This window comes from Stegastes partitus, unplaced genomic scaffold, assembly GCF_000690725.1.
Source record: "Stegastes partitus isolate 25-593 unplaced genomic scaffold, Stegastes_partitus-1.0.2 Scaffold499, whole genome shotgun sequence".
In the NCBI taxonomy this organism is placed as follows: Eukaryota; Metazoa; Chordata; class Actinopteri; family Pomacentridae; genus Stegastes; species Stegastes partitus.
In genome coordinates this window covers 185,022-202,991 of record NW_007578230.1, presented here as the reverse complement: position 1 = coordinate 202,991, position 17,970 = coordinate 185,022, and the positions used below count along the sequence as shown (strand labels likewise).

Sequence of the window (17,970 nt, the reverse complement as noted above, 5' to 3'; positions counted from 1 at the left end):
CGGCCTTATTTTTTTTCCAGGAGAAAGCTGGCTACGCAGCATTTGAAGCCAGCCCCGCAAAATCCCCCCTTTCCCTACTCACTTCCTCCCCACCCTCTTCTCTGCAGAAAGCCGTGTACTGTGACAAATCTCTCACAAAGTGTATTTTTAGCTTCAAGCAACCACAGGCTCCTATTTGTACTGTAACGTGTGCAAAGAAACAACACATAAGCATGTAAAGACAGTGAGATAGTCTCCGTTATACGCATGCTAGTGCCCTGAACCACATTCCGGTTAAGAAAACGTTAGTGTGAGAATTGACAGTGACCCTCTTTGAGATATCTGACTGCTGAATCATTCATTAATTATTAGTTCAAAGCAGGTTTTACACGCTGTAAAAGCAGCGGTAGCTTGTGTTGTCTGGTTTCACTTAGAATCATTACACTACTCTTTAACCAAAGGATCACACATAGAAGATGAGCTTAAATTTGAGACTGTGTGAAGAGGTTATAAAGACCAGAGAAAAGTGAAAAGGTAGCTCAGAAGTACTGCTACATTTTACAAGCTTATTGGTGAAGCCTGATTTTAAAGATTTTTTAAAGATTTGTAAGCAATATTTGAAGAAAAAGTTGTGAATAAACGTGAAATTGAGGTTTTTACAGTGAAGTTGTTGGTGTAAAGCAGTATCCCAAATGATGCTACACAATTATATTTAATAGTCGCAACCTTTGATTAGTCATTGATCATCACAGCTGCGATAATTAGAATGGTTTCTTTTTATAGTAAAGTAATAGAGAGTATATATAGTGTCACATTGCAATGTTTTACTAAAGGAAAAGTAAGATAGAAAGTGCACAGGTGATGTTACTCCTCTTTAGGCATTTCCGTCTGTTGCACCTCCACCAGCACCCTTTGGTCAGCTGCTGGGTCTTCAAGTCAAGGAGCTGCTCACAAATGCTTCATATCTGCTTTGATGAGTCCTGTTTAAGTGATATTTTTTGATTGAACACAGAACTAAACAATCTGGGATTAGCAAGAGGTTTCTGGTTTGACTGCTCAGTTTCATAATAAGAAACTCACCACATAGTTTGGAGTTAAAATCAAACTAAATATTTAGGTGTTGCTTGTTCTGTTGCAAATCCAGTAAGTCCGATTACATTTTAAGTGAGCTGACGTGCTTCCCAACATTGATCTCGGTTACACTTGATAAACAACAATTTCAGGGATAATCAGTGGAGGATGGACTCAGAGCCTTTACTCATACACCAGTCGGCCAATAAAACCACTGACATGTGAAGGGAATTACACCGAACATCTCATCGCAAAGCAATGTTCTGCTGGGAAGTCTTAGGATGTTTCTTGCCATGTACTGCCAACTAAAATATTGTTCCAGACCAAACAATCCTCACACGGTAATAATCCTCCCAGACAGCAGCGGCCTCCCCAAACAGGTCAAGGTGCACTTCCACAAAAACACCACAAAAACTGCTCAGCTATGACCTGAGGAACACGATAAAGAGCCCAAAGCGATGAGCAAATCTGATCAAACATCCGTGAGAAGCATCAGAACAATGTCATGGAGGCCCCACCCTCCAACCCACAGGAACCAAAGGAACCTATGCAAACATCTTGGTGCCAGACACCACAGGACACCCCAAAGGTCCTGTGATCAACCCCATGGACCAGAGCTGTTTTGGCAACACAAGGAGGACCTACACAATATTAGGCAGGTTGTTTTAATGTTGCCTCCGATCATTGCGAGTAAAAGCAGTAATAAAACTGTGTAAAAACACTCAATACGTTTACCCAAGCTAAACAAGCCCTGAAATAAACCAGAGTATAAAAAGTTCTTAAAGCGTGCATTAAAGTACAGTTCAGAGAGAACTGTTCTGGAGGGAGCAGCAGTGAAATGGAGAAATTAAAGCACAAGTGCCTCAAACTTGTAACTGTAAAGTGCAGCTCTTGTGAATTACTGTCACCACTGGGGATCATACGGTTGTGTTGCTGTAGTTAAACTTCAGTACCTGCAGTAAAATGACATTAGAGGGGCTTCATCAGTGCTGCCTTTGCCCCTTGGCTGTGGGTGGGGTCTCGGTTTACCGACATGACCGTTGAAGCTCATCGTTTAGCAGCTGGTGTCGGAGAATGAGGTAATGAATGAAGTATTTTAATAGGCCTACTTCTGCTTTTATGAGAAAACGTCATTTTCAGTCTCATGAGCTGGAGACTTGAGTCAAGGAATTCCATTTGATGGGGTTTCACGAGGAAAGACAGGCCTTTCCAATATTCATTTAGATTATAGCCATGAGATACTTAATGTACACTAACCTTTCAGTTCACTTCTGTTCAGATGTGCAGTATTTCTCATTGAGGTCACTTTTTGTGCGTTGCCTTACTCCCCTCACTAAGGCGTTCTCAGTTCCTCTGATTTAGCTCTCTAGCTGTTGGGGATTTGCTTTGAGCTTGTGTGAAACTGCGTAAAATCATGAGATCACCCTTATTTCTGGTGCCGGAGTTCACAGTTTGATGACATGTCCACACCGTGCGTCATCACGGACTATGTGAACTAAATATAACCTCTCCAGTACCTTCTGTGAAATTCCTTTTTCAGTTTATATGATTTTTGAATAATAAAACTGCATAAATCCTGCAGAGCGCGATGAACCAAACCTCCACCTACACACGCAATAACCCACACAACAAGCATTATGCATCATCTCTGTTAGAAATAAAAGTCCTCGGCTTGTGTTTGAAAATCGTAACTCACACTGGCTGTTAAATATTAACTAAATTAAAGTTGCACAACAGTTTAACTGCTTTTTAAATTACCCTAGTTTAGATAAGTGAGTGACCACAAGATCAGCAGGACTCCAAAGTAAACTCCACTCAGAGAACAAACAGCTCAGATAACTCACAAGGTCACTATACAACACTGAAACCTTGCTACGCCCCTTAGAGGGTGCAATGGTTATTACACCTCACAGAAAAATCAGACTGAGTTCACAACATATGAATACATTTGTTCTTTTTAACATGGGGGTAAAATGTAATGTAAATGAGGTAAATCTATCAAGATTGTAGCTGTAAATGTTAATAGCTTGATGAATATGTCATGCTAGAATGTTTGTTGGTTTACCAGATAAGAAAAACAGGCAACAGACTCTCTGAGCTCCCAGAAGTCCTGCTACCAGAATGATCCAGATGTGGAAATCCCATGTTTTGCTCTCCAGGATCAGATAATCCATCTCACTTTTGTGCCAGTTGTTCGACGTAACACTGGATCATCCTGATGCACATACAGACTTTTCAAGATGACCAAATCTGGATTAGCAGTGCTCTAAATGGAACCGCAGTGAAGGCTATCAGCTATGTGAAGAACATTAGTAGACGGTTACTATGGCATCACTTATGGAGTTTATGAAGAAATATACAAATATCCAATTAATACATACATCCATTTACAACTTATTTTAAACAGTCACACTGCTCATTTAACCCACAATGAATAAATACAAACAATTATACATTATACACAAAAGCACCTTGAATATTTTGAACACGGTCTTAAAAATGTGTAAAATAATTCATATTCATTATTTAAACTTTGCTGAACTAAAAAGTACTTTTTTTCCCCAATATTTTTTTTATGAGAAACCCACCCTGAATCAGCTCTTCTGCTGTGATCAGGATAAGTCTGATTTTTGGAATCACAGGTATCCCAAATGGTTTTGAACAACACATTATGAAAGTTTGATCCAGATCCAAACCAAGGCCGAATTACGTGAACTAATCTGATCTCATATTTCACTGAATAATCCACTTTCAAAATTTAACATAATCTGATTTGTAAAACTTGTTCAGATTACCTCTGAACAACTGGGCCCTGTATGTGTCAAAACACATTCTATTTAGTGTTTTATCAAATTACCATAAACCAAATAAGACAAAGGAACCTTAACAGGGCTGGTAGGCGTAATCTATCACACAGGGAAGGAGGCTTCTTAGATTCTGGGCATAATAATAAAAAAAGTACATATGAAAGCCTGAATGAACCTGCCCTGTGCAGCCCACCAGGAACACTGGTGGTTACTTTAAGGCTACAGGAAACAAACAAATGCAGAGTTCAAGAACTGTGGAATCGATAGGGGGCCACAGTGTGCGCTTTTAGCTGGAGCCCCCTAGAGGATTAATGATGCACCTACAGGAGGCTGACAAACAGCAGCCACAGAGATGCATGTCTATAAAGCATCAGGAAATGTTGTCTCATACGGTTGCAGCTACATCCTTTATTAGGATGTCGTTTAATCATTAGGGGCGCTTTTGAGTGCACATGAGGAGCTAACTCCTCCAGTCGCCTCCATCCTGGAGGAGGGCGCTCTCTGTTCACTTTCCAGCCCGTGTGGGGAGGTTGTGTTGTGTGAGTGTGGGCAAGAGGACAGCTGTTAGTCCTCCCAGTTCTCCCAGTTAAACCGTCCACAGTGACAGAGCGGATCGGCAGCACCAGCGCACTGTGAGCATCACCATCCAGCCGACATGGACTTCTCTATCCGAGCAGCCAACGTGGAGGACTGCAAGGACATCGCGCGGATGATCATGGTGAGCAGACACGTGCAGTCCAGCTGGAAATACGTCGGAAGACATTTAGGAGGCTGTAATGACTCAGGTTTACGTCAGTGGATCTAATCAAACATGATGCTGCTAATATTAGATTATCCTGATGTTATTCGGGGTGTCTTTGGAGCGCGCACCCGCCTCACGTGCCAGTTTTGGCCATTTGTTTCCATGCACACAGGATGAAAGCCTGATGTGGTTCTGACTGACATGTTTCAGGTTGGTGCTGTGATGTCGGAGAAATCCTAAGAAGTTATGACAGCCGATGTTGTTTTTATTTTTCCCCCTCCAGGAGCTGGCAGAATATGAGAAAATGGCAGACCAGGTGAAAGTCACTCAGAGAGGTAGTGTATCAAGAGTTGTGTTTAAAAATAGATCACATTCTCTGGCTTACACTGAACAAAAATATATATAAATACAACATTTTTGTTTTTGCTCCCATTTTTCATGAGCTGAACTTAAAGATCTAAGACTTTTTCTATGTACACAAAATGCCTATTTCTCTCAAAGATTGTTCACAAATTTGTCCAAATCTGTGTTAGTGAGCACTTCTCCTTTGCAGAGATAATCCATTCACCTCACAGGTCGGGCATGTCAACATGCTGATTAGATAGCAGGGTTTTTACACAGGTGGGCTTTAGGCTGGCCACCATAAAAGGCCACTCTAAAATGTAGTTTCATCACACAGCACAATGCCACAGATGTCGCAAGTTTTGAGGAAGCGTACTGACTACAGGAATGTCCACCAGAGCTGTTGCCCATGAATCGAATGTTCATTTCTCTACCATAAGCTGTCTCCAAAGGCGTTTCAGATAATTTAGCAGTGCATCTAACCGGCCTTACAACCGCAGACCACATGCAACCACACCAGACCCAGGACCTCCACATCCAGCATTTTCACCTCCAACATCGCCTGAGACCAGCCACCCGGACAGCTGCTGTAACAATCAGTTTGCATGACCAAAGAACTTCGGCACAAACTGTCAGAATCCGTCTCAGGGAAGCTCATCTACATGCTCGTCGTCCTCATCTGGGTCTCGACCTGACTGCAGTTCATCATCGTAACTGACTTGAGTGGGCAAATGCTCACATTCGATGGTGTCCGGCACTTTGGAGAGGAGTTCCCTTCACGGATGAATCACAGTTTTCACTGTACAGGGCAGATGGCAGGCAACGTGTATGGCATCGTGTGGGTGAGCGGTTTGCTGATGTCAACGTTGTGAATCGAGTGGCCCATGGTGGCGGTGGGGTTATGGTATGTTATGGACAATGAACACTGGTTCATTTTATTGATGTCATTTTGAATGCACAGAGATAATGTGATGAGTTCCTGAGGCCCATCGTAGTGCCGTTCATCCATGACAGTCACCTCATGTTGCAGCATGATAATGCACGGCTCCATGTTGCAAGGATCTGTACACGTTTCCTGGAAGCTGAAAACATCCCAGTTCTTGCATGGCCAGCATACTCACCGGTCATGTCACCCACTGAGCATGTTTGGGATGCTCTGGATACGACAGCGTGTTCCAGTTCCTGCCCATGTCCAACAACTTCACACATCCATTGAAGAGGAGTGGACCAACAATCCACAGGCCACTATCAACAACCTGATCAGCTCTATGCAAAGGAGATGTGTTGCACTGCATGAGGCAAATAATGGTCACACCAGATACTCACTGTTTTTTTGGTTTTTTTTAGACAAATTTGTGAACAATATTGAAGAGAAATCATTCTTTTGTGTACATATAAAAAGTCTTAGATCTTTAAGTTCAGCTCATGACAAATGGGAGCAAAAACAAAAGTGTTGCATTTATATTTTTTTTCAGTGTAGCATCTTTGTTGCCTTTCTGTCTTATTTAATTTAAACACGGCTGCCAGAACTATTTTGACCATCACATAGGTCCACTTAGTCATTCACCTGAAATATTTATACGTTTAGTATTTATTTTTAATTTGATATACATATGTTAGGAGAAGAAGTCAAATATGTACAAATAGCTAGCTGGAGCTTTAGGCGAGCTACAGCGTCACTATGCCAGCTCTTCTTGGTTTAGTTCCAGCAACCTATCTGGTAATATATTTATGAAAAGTTAGATTTGATCCAATTTGGAATTTTTTTAATTCTTTAGGAACAGCACGTTTCTGTTCATATCCTTTTTTATCCTCTTAAAATGACTGAGAGTAGTGTCTCATAGTATAGAATAGAATTGATTCTTAGTGATTTTGATACATGATTACAAAGTAAATTTGAGTCACGTGGCAAATATTTGTTTTAAGATCTTTATAAAAAAAAAAAAAATTTTAATGACAGAATGCTATGTAATTTGAATTAACACTGTGTGATGTTGTTTCCACTGTTATAACGTCGTACCCATGTAAACTTTTTCTTTCTTTTCTTTTTCAGCAGTGCATTAGCATTAGTTTTATTTTTTTATATATATATTCCTTGACAAGATACTTATTACAAAGCTTTGTGTCAGGTGTCCCATTTTCACAGTACTCATCCTATGACAGGCAATGTAAGCGTCGTATTCATGCAAAAAAAAAAAGAAAAGGCGCTACTCATATACTCATCATTGTAACCAAGTAGTGTGAGTAGTCTGAATCTGAGTAGTGAACTACAGGTCTCTGCACTCCACATTGTTGCACCTCCTATTAGATGAAACTGTAATTTATTCACTTGTAAATACAACCACAACACAAAGTGTGTTTCAGTACTACCAGGGATTGTGGTTATTAATTGCCCACATAATAATAAACATTACAAACAAAACCAAAGGACAGCATGAAGTATTGTTAGGACACAGAACACTCACTGTGAAAACACAAACAATAATTCTACAATTAAAATTGGATGAGCAATTTAACATTCCTAACACTGTGTGGCCACACTGCAATGTCCAAAGAGATGCAATTGGTAAAACAGAAGGACCCACATCAGATTCCATCAAACATCCTGCTCCTAAAAAAATCAAACGTTAAATCTTTCACCAAAAATCAAACTCGCTGTGGAAGGAGTGAGGCCTTGCGTCTTCTTTAGCCTCCCACAGAAAAGAAGTGAGCTGACGGAGGAGAACCACCAGGTGCCACTGGTTACATTTTGGCATTGAGATGTCCATTTTTCTGAGCACTTTTGAGTCTGAATAAAGTTTGAATTAAAAGTCAGTGCCTGACACATGTAACATAAGATGATGAACTAAGAAGTGATTGTGATTGTAAGCTCCAGAACAGCCACAAAATGACCCTTGCGGCGAGCCTTTTGGCCATGGCAATGACTTGAGATCATAATTCAATCAAAAGCTACTGACATAAACATTGTGGTCACATTGCTTTGTTAAATGTCATTATTTTTGCTTTACAAAAAAGAACAACAAATCTGTAAGGGCAATGAGAAAGCAGTGAAACATGTGGACACTACACGAGCTTAATGTTGCATTTCTCCTTGTACAGCCATAACTACAGTAAGAAAGAAGCTACATGCTGGTAAATGTAGAGATCAGGCATGAAGAACTTTAAGGGAAGTCAGCTGAAAATGTTAAGGGCCTTTCTAATGATAGTTTGGCTGCAGAAATACTAATTAGGTAGAATTGCTTGAAAAACTGGAACTTCGGGACCCATTTATTTGTTGAGTACAACTTGCCAATGAAAATACTCTGAGAATAAGTACACAGAGTAGTGCACGTCTAATAGTAGTGTGGAATGAGGACACAGCTGGAGGTTTTGGCAGTAGTGGGAGATGACAAGATTGAAAGGCCAGATGAAAAACGCTGCATTTTTCATAGATAGGTGTTCAGTTATATCTCTGCAAGTTTAAATAACTCCACGAAATAGAGATGCTAAATTAAAACCAAAAAAAAAATAATTCAGAACTTTGTTTTTACCTTATTATTACCACCTGGAAACTTACTTTGAAATGAGGAAATTATGGACCTGTGACTGACAGCATTACTGTTTGATTTTCCAACATGAAGGTCTAACTGTGGTTTCAAAGCCCACTCCAGTCTGCCAAAATTACACTCTGATGAAAACATGCTAAATCATGGTGAAAAAACACTGGATTCTGCCTAAAACTCTGACGTTTTAAACTGTAAACTGTAAAACTGCCCCAGTGTAACTAAACAGGCCATGACTTCACCTGTCTGTCATATGATAATGTGTTTGCAGACTTGGAGCAAGATGGCTTCTCCAAGAACCCGTTCTTTCATGGGATCGTCGCTGAGGTGCCAGAACAGCACAGAACCAAAGAAGGTGAGGAAGATCCATCACTGGTATTGTTCACTTCACGAGCTAACGGCGGTGTACAGCAGATATATATTTCCATACAGACGCACGGGATCACAAAACCATGCAACAGATAATCCTCCTAACGTTGTCTGTGGACCAAACTTGGTCGTAAACTGCTCCCTTCAGCTTCTTCTAATCTGGTCAGTGACAACTTAAAAGATAAAACACCCGTTGGGACTTCACTGTGCAACGTGCTTTAAAGGGTGCAGCGATATTTTTTTCTGCACTAGAGCTGATGGACCTTTTATTTGAGCTTTTCTTTGGATTACAAGATCTTAAGTAAAAGCATGGGAATGTCTTTGGTTTACTTAATCCTCCTCTAAGCCAAATGGCTGACGATTGTTCCCTTTCTAGTACTTGAGATGATTTATCTCGGTAAATTATAAATAAACCAAACCTAGTTATAGATTTAAGTCGCTTTCTAGACAAAAGTATTCCTATTCAGATTAATTAACTCCTACACAATGATGAAATCTAATCAAAATAACTGCAGAGTGACTTAAGCAAGTGCAAAGTAACACAATTTGCTGAGAAATCTGTATTTGGTGAGTTATTTAAATCCTGTCATCAACTCTCTTTGTCTAGATCTGTAATACATGTGGAACAGTAGCTACACATTACAGTCACTTGTAGTCAACCATCAGTCCATATTTATTAGTTCTGTTACCTAATGTAATAGCACCCTGCTGATGTGGCCCCTCTCCTTACACACCTCTTACATAACAAGGCTAATGCGCTGCTTTTCCTCAGAATACAGTAATGAGATCGTTAATGTGCGCTCTGCTGCTCAGCTGGGCCTTTTTTCTTCCATGACACGGCCTTTTTTCCATACAGTCACCACTGTCCACTATCCACCAGACTCCAACATCTGACTCCATGCTGAGGAGTGGCCTCCTGTGTTTATGTGTTGGACTTAACACACCTAGATAACCGAGGACTCTGATAACAGAGCAGTTAGTCAAACATACATACATCATGTGTGTTTGTGCGTGACAGGTTACAGATTTACTGACGGCAGATTCAGCCTGATCACCACAGTGAATATAAGAAAAACTAAATCCCTGATGCTTTCTACAGGTTAGAAACATCCTAGCTTCGGTCGTTCATATCCTGAAACTTAGCCACTAGCATCAGTTAACATGATAAAGCACAAATGGCAAGAATGTACGTTAAAGCTGTACTAATCTGCAAAATGCTGCGCTTGTTTTGGTTTCGCAGCTTACAACTTTAATGATTGATATCACATTCAACACTTCATCATAAGTGATGTTTTGAGTATAATTCTGCAGCTGCTTTAGGGCAAAAAAAGCTCCAATGTCTTAAATCTGCTACCCGCTCTGAACCAAGCAACAGGGACAAGCAACTGGCTAGCATTGTGAAGTTTGTTAGTTGCTAACATTGGAGTGGGTGCAAAATAAACACAGTTGCAGGCAAAGTAACTGAACTCACTATCTTTGTACTTCTGGACCTTCGTGCTGCATTTGACACGGTTGATCACAGCATTCTTCTAAATAGACTAAGACAATGGCTGGGGATTTCAAGTACAGTTTTAGAGTTGTTTTTATCTTATCTTACTAATCGAAGGTTTTGTGTTGCAGCAAACAGCCACATGTCGTCATTTTATCCAGTGAAGTATGGTGTACCTCAGGGGTCTGTTTTAGGTCCTTTTTTTTTTTTTGTACATACTTCCCCTGGGGCACATAATACAAAGACATGGTATTTTATTTCATTTTTATGCCGACGACACGCAGCTGTACCTGCCCGTTAAGGCCACTGACCCTGGGAAGTTGAGTGCTTTAAATGACTATCGAGGATGTGAGAAACTGGATGTTAGAGAACTTCCTTCAGCTGAACAACAGTAAAACCGCAATCTTGGCAAAACAAATTCTGCCATCTGCTGGCCCGCTAGTGGAAAACCTTAAGCTTGCTGCAAGGAATCTCTGCATCTGGTTTGATTTGCACCAAAACACTGAATAATAAATCAGGCCTGATTATTTCATTTAACTTGTGTTTACAGAATGGTATGCAGTTATATGTTTGCACAATATTTAAAAAAAAAAAACAAAACAAAAACAAAACACATGCTGTGATTATCGTACAGCTTTTTGAAAATGAGATAAGAGAAATACTTTCGCTGTTTTCTTGGCCAAAGATGCAGAGCCATTAATCAGCAGAAGCAGAAAATGGCCAACTAAGCGATTCTGCCTATTTATTAAATACTGAAGCTATTTGGCTGTTGAATGTTGAAACTGGCTGAAAACTCTAAAGTCCAATGTTCCTGCTGCATTGAGTTTGCTTTTTTATCATTTTGCTTTCAGGCCATACGAAGATAGGCTATGCACTTTACTTCTATTCCTACAGCTCGTGGATAGGCAGAGCCGTTTATATGGAGGACTTGTACGTGATGCCTGAGTTCAGAGGTACAGTACTGTGTCTCAACAGCAGGAATTATCTGTGTGTGTGGAAAATCTCAGCTAACAGTCCAAATCTGTGTTTCAGGGAAGGGCATTGGGAAAGCACTTATGAGTAAGGTAGCACAGGTGAGTAAAACATCAAAGCATTATTTAACTGTGGCAGCTCAAAAATGGGACTGAACCCCAGACTTTGGGCCTCACAAAACAGGTCTTGTTTATTTACAAGCTAAAAATTCAAAATAATGTCTCAGAGCTTGCATACATCAGCACAGCAGTACTCATGTCAGTCTAACTGCTTGATTTCGGTGTTCTGTAGCTGGGCCTGGCTGCCGGGTGCCACCAGCTCAACTTCACCGTTCTGGACTGGAACAAGTCATCTCTGGACTTTTACGTCAGCCAGGGCTGCGTCGATGTCACAGCTAGCATGGGCTACCACTGTATGCGTTGTGAGGGAGAGGCGCTGCAGAACCTGGCCCAGCCTTAACCCAACATCGGGCTCATGACCTCGCGACCTTCACAGCCCCGAGGTCAATCCACACAGTGCAGGGATAGAGCACCACTCTGTGGCCCCTTTCCAAAACTAGACAATGACAATCGTCAAGCCGATTTTAAAATAACTGACTGTTTGCTAAGCCTTGCCCCCGCTTAAGTCATTCTAAAATGTGTGGCAGATTTACTACACAAAATTCTTGCTAATTTCTCAACACAATAAGCATCCTTCTCACTTCTATTCCACCATCTTTTTTCAGTTGAAATTATAACAGCTAGCAGATTATATAACAATTGTAGTTAACTGAAGTTGACTAGTTAGTCAACATTAACTACGGCAATGGCAGCCTTTTTTAGTTGACTCACACTGAAACAAGAACCTTGCAAAAACATTCACATCGTGGCTCCATACAGTACATGATAAAATGAAAATGCTAACATCTGCTCCAGGTACAAAGTTAGCATTGTTAGATCCATGTTTTGTTGTTTGTGTAGTAACATAATGCTAACTTGAGTGATGTTGGCTAGCTATATAGAAAACTTTTCAAATTCATTACGCACATCGACTAAATGTTGTCCTAAAATCAGATTTTGTAGCATTTTGGTTCACACAGTCCTGAGAATGGGTTTTTTCTAAGTAAACTTCCAAAAACATTTTTTAGGTTACGACTTGTGAGCTAGTTTGCCAGCCATGCTGATGTTGGCAGCTTTTGTTAGAGCTGTAAATTGTTGCAGATAAACAGTTTATTGACTCCTTACAATTACACTGTCCTATTTTTGATGTTTGAAAGGCTAATAACAGAAGACAGAAAGGTCTGGACACTAAAGTATAATCTGTATCCCATTAAACAATAAAAACCCATTTTCTGTTTTTCTGTTTAAAACCAATAACAGACAAAACAACAAAAATAAAAGGTCAGGGTACAAAAGTACATTTCATTTTCCAATCAAAAACCCAAAAATTTGAAAATGGGAGGATTTTTTGTTTTTACCATTTTTAACCAACAATTTCAAAACAAGGAAAAGGGGCCATTTTCCCATTCTTCTAATATCTGTCAACATTGAAAACCAAATTGAACAAAGTCTCGTTTTGACCCGTATGCATCTCTTTAGTACAAAGAAACTGGACAATCACCATTTGGGGCAGGAATTTAGCAAATGGTCAGTTATCTTAATTCATAATTAGAGTCCAGGATGTAGTTCTAAGTATTGGAATGGGGCCTATGCAATACTTTTAAATAGTACATTACAGAGGCACTGAAATCTGTGTATTGTGTTTTCCCCTCGTGATGTGTTATGATTTTAGTGATAAATGGATCCGATAATTCATCCACAGTGTGAAGAAATTAGAAGGTATGGTGATAGGAAAAGTGTGATAAATGTGTGTATGTAGTGGGACTTTTAGAGAAAGTCTTGACATTAAGTATAAAACATCATTATCTAGAAATTAAATGTGTTTTTTTTGCACAAAGATCCACAAAGCCAAAATCAAAAATCAAGATGCACGTTTCACTGTATGACTGTTGAAAAAAATGAGTTTTATGTATCCTATCCCTTTAAATTTACTGTAAACTATGACAACAGCAACCAAAGAGTCAGTCACCTCGACCCCTCGTCTTCCAGATGAGGAGCGCTGTAAAGCTGTTGTAAAGCACAACGTTGGTATTTGCACTGTTTTCGTCCTTTTAAGCTAAGTATGTACAAAGTTGTCGTAATGAAACTGTGCACTGAAAGGATCTGTTGAACTCAACCTAAAACCTCCTTCCATGCAGCCAAACTCTCGAGGCTGGTTTTAAAGAAATGGATGAAGCCTAGAATCAAACAAAAACATCCATCTGGTGGAATTTAAAAAATAAAAGTTGTTGGACTGGGATCTGTCCAACATCTTTGGACCTGTCCTGCTAAAGTGAAAGTGGCAGAATTCTGGTCTGCACTTCTGTTTTATATTCTGTCTCATTTTTTAAAAAAAGAGGGTGTTTTGTATCATTTCCAGCAATCTAATGAAACCAGGCTGAGTTGTGGGTTATATTTAGTTTGTTTTCTTTCTCTCTAAACAAGTAAAAACCACTGACCCTTCTTGGTAACTTTTGCAATTTACATTTGTGTTCATACTTTGTTTGCAAGATAATTCAGGAAAGAATGTGCGGTATTTATTTATTTTTCCATCTTTAGGACATCAAATTCACGTATCTGTGCTGAAATGTGCAAAATGTACTGACTGCGTGGAAAAGTACATTTAATGTGCTTTTACCAAAAAATCAATTAGAGTCCAAGGGAATTTGAAGATATATTTAAATCCGCTCTTTTCTGTAACTTCCCATCAGAATACGAAACCAAGAGCTATAAATCATACAGTTTGTGACTCTGTTCCCGACATAGATTCCCCAAAGTACTTCAAAATCAAAGTTCAACTCTGGTTTCTGTCAATTCCAGCTGCAATAAATCTCTGAAGAGCAATTTTGCATACGAAAGACAACAACAGCATGAACAGATAGTTAAATATTTGAGGTGTTTATTCAGATTTTAGTGTGATGGATGGGGATGTAATTACTACACTGTGTCACAATCAGTGCAAGTAGATGCAACGACCATGTACTTCAGTTTCCACAGCTGTGCTGCTGTTTAGTTGTTAGGAAGGACCTTTGGGTACCCATACATGTTCAGATTCATGTTGTGAGATGTGTTCGTGTATTTTCATATGTTATGTACAGCCACTGATGTTTTCTGCCAACACAGGCATCGGTTTTAACATGTTCATCCTGTTTTTGTCTCTTAAGTGGCTGAAGTTGGGTGGAAACCTTGTGAATCCAAAGTGACTTTTCTGGATCACAGTGCATTTTAGACTTTGTTCACTAAGTTCTAAAGGGCTTCATGGGATCAAAAAACTCACAAAAGGAGCAGGACATCCCTCTGATGAAATTAAAGTCGCCCAAAAAAAGGATTCATATGTTTTTCACATGACATCAGCCAAATGTTTGACATTATTAATTTGGAGACAAATATGTAGCTGCTAGGATTTTGTGTCATTTGCCAAGACAGAAAACCCCCAGGTCCATTAGAAAACACAAAAAGCCATGTTACTGTACATTCAGCCCTGAACTTGCATGACAGTCAAATGCTGGCTTCATTAAAGTATTGTAGGCTTCCTGTTGTCTCCCATTCTTGAAAACCAGACGTGTCTCACTGTTTACCTGTATACTTGTTCTCTGCTCAATTGACATTGATCAGATTAATAAAATCTATCAGACTGCTGTGTAAAGTGATTTTTTTTTTCTGTCTGTGAGTTTATCTGTTTAAATAATGGGCATTTACACATTTTTCAGAACCATGCGCAGCTAAATGATGGATCTGAATAAACTATGCTTTCCAAAGGTCACCAGTATTTGCAGAAAGTTTACATTTCTCCAAATACCTACACAACAAATGACATTTAGTTACCTTCAGCTATTGCTCATTTAATGCTTATTAACAAATGCTAGCTCAGTGAAACAATAGGCAGTACTGCAGTCACATGTGACCAACAGGGGGCGTACTAACACCACCTGTGCCTTTAATCCATATATAATGTTATAGAACTTCTGTTCCAAACATGTTGAGGATACATGCTATCTATATATACACTGTAAACTAAGATATATCAAAACTTATGTCCTGCTATCAAAAGGAGAAAGCAATTCAATGCCCTGATCAAATTACAGGGTACAAAAATAAACAGAAAATTGTGTCACGATTACAAGAATAGAAATCTAGTTAAGCAGCAGACATTACTACATATGCCAGGTGAGGAATGCACAATGTATTCTAAGTTGATTAATCGCAGTATTGTGGACATTTTAGCCACTAGAAGGGAAACCGAGCAGTGTTTTTAAGTCCTACTATCTCCTACACATACATTCACATGGAAAAAAAAAAAAGAAATTGTTATTAAATTGTTGTTAAATATTAATGTTCAGTAACTTATTCAACAGGAATATCAATAGATGTGAAAAGTCAGTACACCCATGGCCTGAGAAGCTAGAATTGCCCCTTTTTGCAGCAATAACTTCTTGTTTTCCATAACTGCCCAGCCTTTGGCATCGTTTGCTGAAATGCTTGACCGCTCTTTCGTGCAAAATTCCTTCCATCGCAAGTTGTTTGAGGATTTTCTTTTCCGTTTCAAATCTCCCCACAACATTTCAATCAGACTGACAAGGCCCTTCCATAACGCTTCATTTCTTCTGTTGGAGCCATTTCTTGATGGATTTTTGAGTGTGCCGAGGGTCATGATCCTGCGGTCCACCTCTGATTCACCTTCAACTTTTAGACTGATGGCCTCACGTTGTACCAGTGACTACAAACTGCCCCGTTCCCGAGGCAGCAAAGCAACCCCAAACCGTAACATCTCCACCAACACGCTTCACCGTTTCACAGTGAAAGGCACCAAACATGCCAACTGTCGCTGTAGCCAAACAGCTATATCTTTGATTCATCTGTCCACAGCCTATTATTCCAAAATGCCACTTCTTTGCCAATATGTTCACTGGCAAAGTGTAGTTGTGCTTTAAAATTCTTTGAGAACAGCAAAGACTTTTTCCTGGCTCGCCTCTCACGCTGGTCAGACTTGTAAAATGTCTTTCTGGTTGAGGGTGGATGCACTTTGACACCATTAGTTAAAATCTACCTGCAGATACTTTTGACACGTGACTAATATGTTAAAAATGTCAATTTAGTATCTCATTTATTTGAACATTTCAACTTTATCCAGGGATCAAAAGTTGGGTTGTCAAAAAGCCTTCAACTTCCATGGGATGTATTTACTTTTTCAAATGTATGCACACTGGGATGTCCACACTCACATGTGCACACGTATGATTCACAGTCCTGCTGATAGTGTCCCACTAATCTACTGATTTATGGCTGTAAGAAAAGGCAGCAAAAACAAAGGTAGGGAAGAAAAGGACTGCCAACAAATAAACCATAAGCTTCGAATTCTTAAAAAAATATATATTTTCAAAAAAGTGCAGATAATGACTCCACTGAATAGTAAAAATCAAGAATTAGGTTTTAATTCAGTGATTCATTTCTTACCTGGTGTGTAAATGTATTCTACAACTGACATTTTGAATCAACAGTATTATAGGTATATTTTTAGTTTACCTATACAATTTAATATGACCTTAACAGATCTTCACTGGGTTCCACATCTATCTAAATTAGTCTTTTCTTCTCTTCTTTTACCTCAATTTCTAGTATTTTTGTTCAGTATTGTACCTCCACAAGACTCTAAAAAGTATTCATTTTAAATAAGCTCAGAAGGGAAGCTGTGATGAGAAGGCTGCATAAATTGCTGCTTTGTATTAAGCTGTCACTGTTTTAGTTGTTCATTATGGAGGACATAAACTCACATTACTATGCTTTAAGTTTAAAGCTAACTTTCAAACATCATGTGTCCAAACTGGTGAGTAAACTACATTAAAAAATAGTTGTTTTTAAATTAATAAAATTATGTTTCTCACTGTATTATAGAAAACACTTTTAAAGGCAACTTTTCTATCGGTACATACATGCATCAGTGGCAACTTTTAAGCTCTTGGACACTGATTGCATTCAGATGCATTAGTGGTGATAGTTCATCATAGTGAGCTCTATGCTGAGGCTGGGAGGCCCTCATTCTCTGGGAGGCGCGAGAGACTTCTGGGTTTTATTGATTTTGAAAGGTTCTTACCCTCTTACGTATTTTAATGTGGGCTCTTACCCGACACGCTCCAATGACTGTATTATGCTACGGGTGCCAGCTGTTTTTACGAAACTTGGAAAATCTAGTTTTACCCACTGTGCACCTGCAACCTGGAATAACCTGCCGAACAATCTGAAACTTGACTCCGTTTTATCCTGTGGGCATTTCAGGCTTTTCATTTAATCATATTTTCCTTTCAACTGTTCTTGATTAAGTTGATTAATTTGTTGTTGTTTTTTTTAAGTTAAATGCTCCAATAAATATCTGTATTATTTAGCAACTTTGCCTTTTATTTTCCTATCATTATTGAAATCCTTATGGTGTGCATACATATTTTATTTTCTTATTCAGCTACATTGTAAATGAGATCTTCATACCTTAACATACTTGCTTTTATAATCATTTATTTTTGCTTCCACAGCTTTATTATACAATTAACGATATGATCTGAAGATATTTATGTGTAAACATGTTTAC

The 17,970-nt window shown here is 39.2% G+C and overlaps 1 protein-coding gene across 1 annotated transcript; it reads left to right on the top strand.

Moving 5' to 3' along the window:
* Window positions 1–4,450: 4,450 nt before the first annotated feature.
* Window positions 4,451–15,036, top strand: sat2a.1 (spermidine/spermine N1-acetyltransferase family member 2a, tandem duplicate 1). Its single transcript, XM_008287414.1, has 6 exons — window positions 4,451–4,575; window positions 4,883–4,934; window positions 8,755–8,838; window positions 11,193–11,294; window positions 11,374–11,414; window positions 11,605–15,036. The coding sequence occupies exons 1-6, from the start codon at window positions 4,513–4,515 to the stop codon at window positions 11,770–11,772; spliced, it is 510 nt and encodes a 169-aa protein (XP_008285636.1). The 5' UTR covers window positions 4,451–4,512; the 3' UTR covers window positions 11,773–15,036.
* Window positions 15,037–17,970: the final 2,934 nt, after the last annotated feature.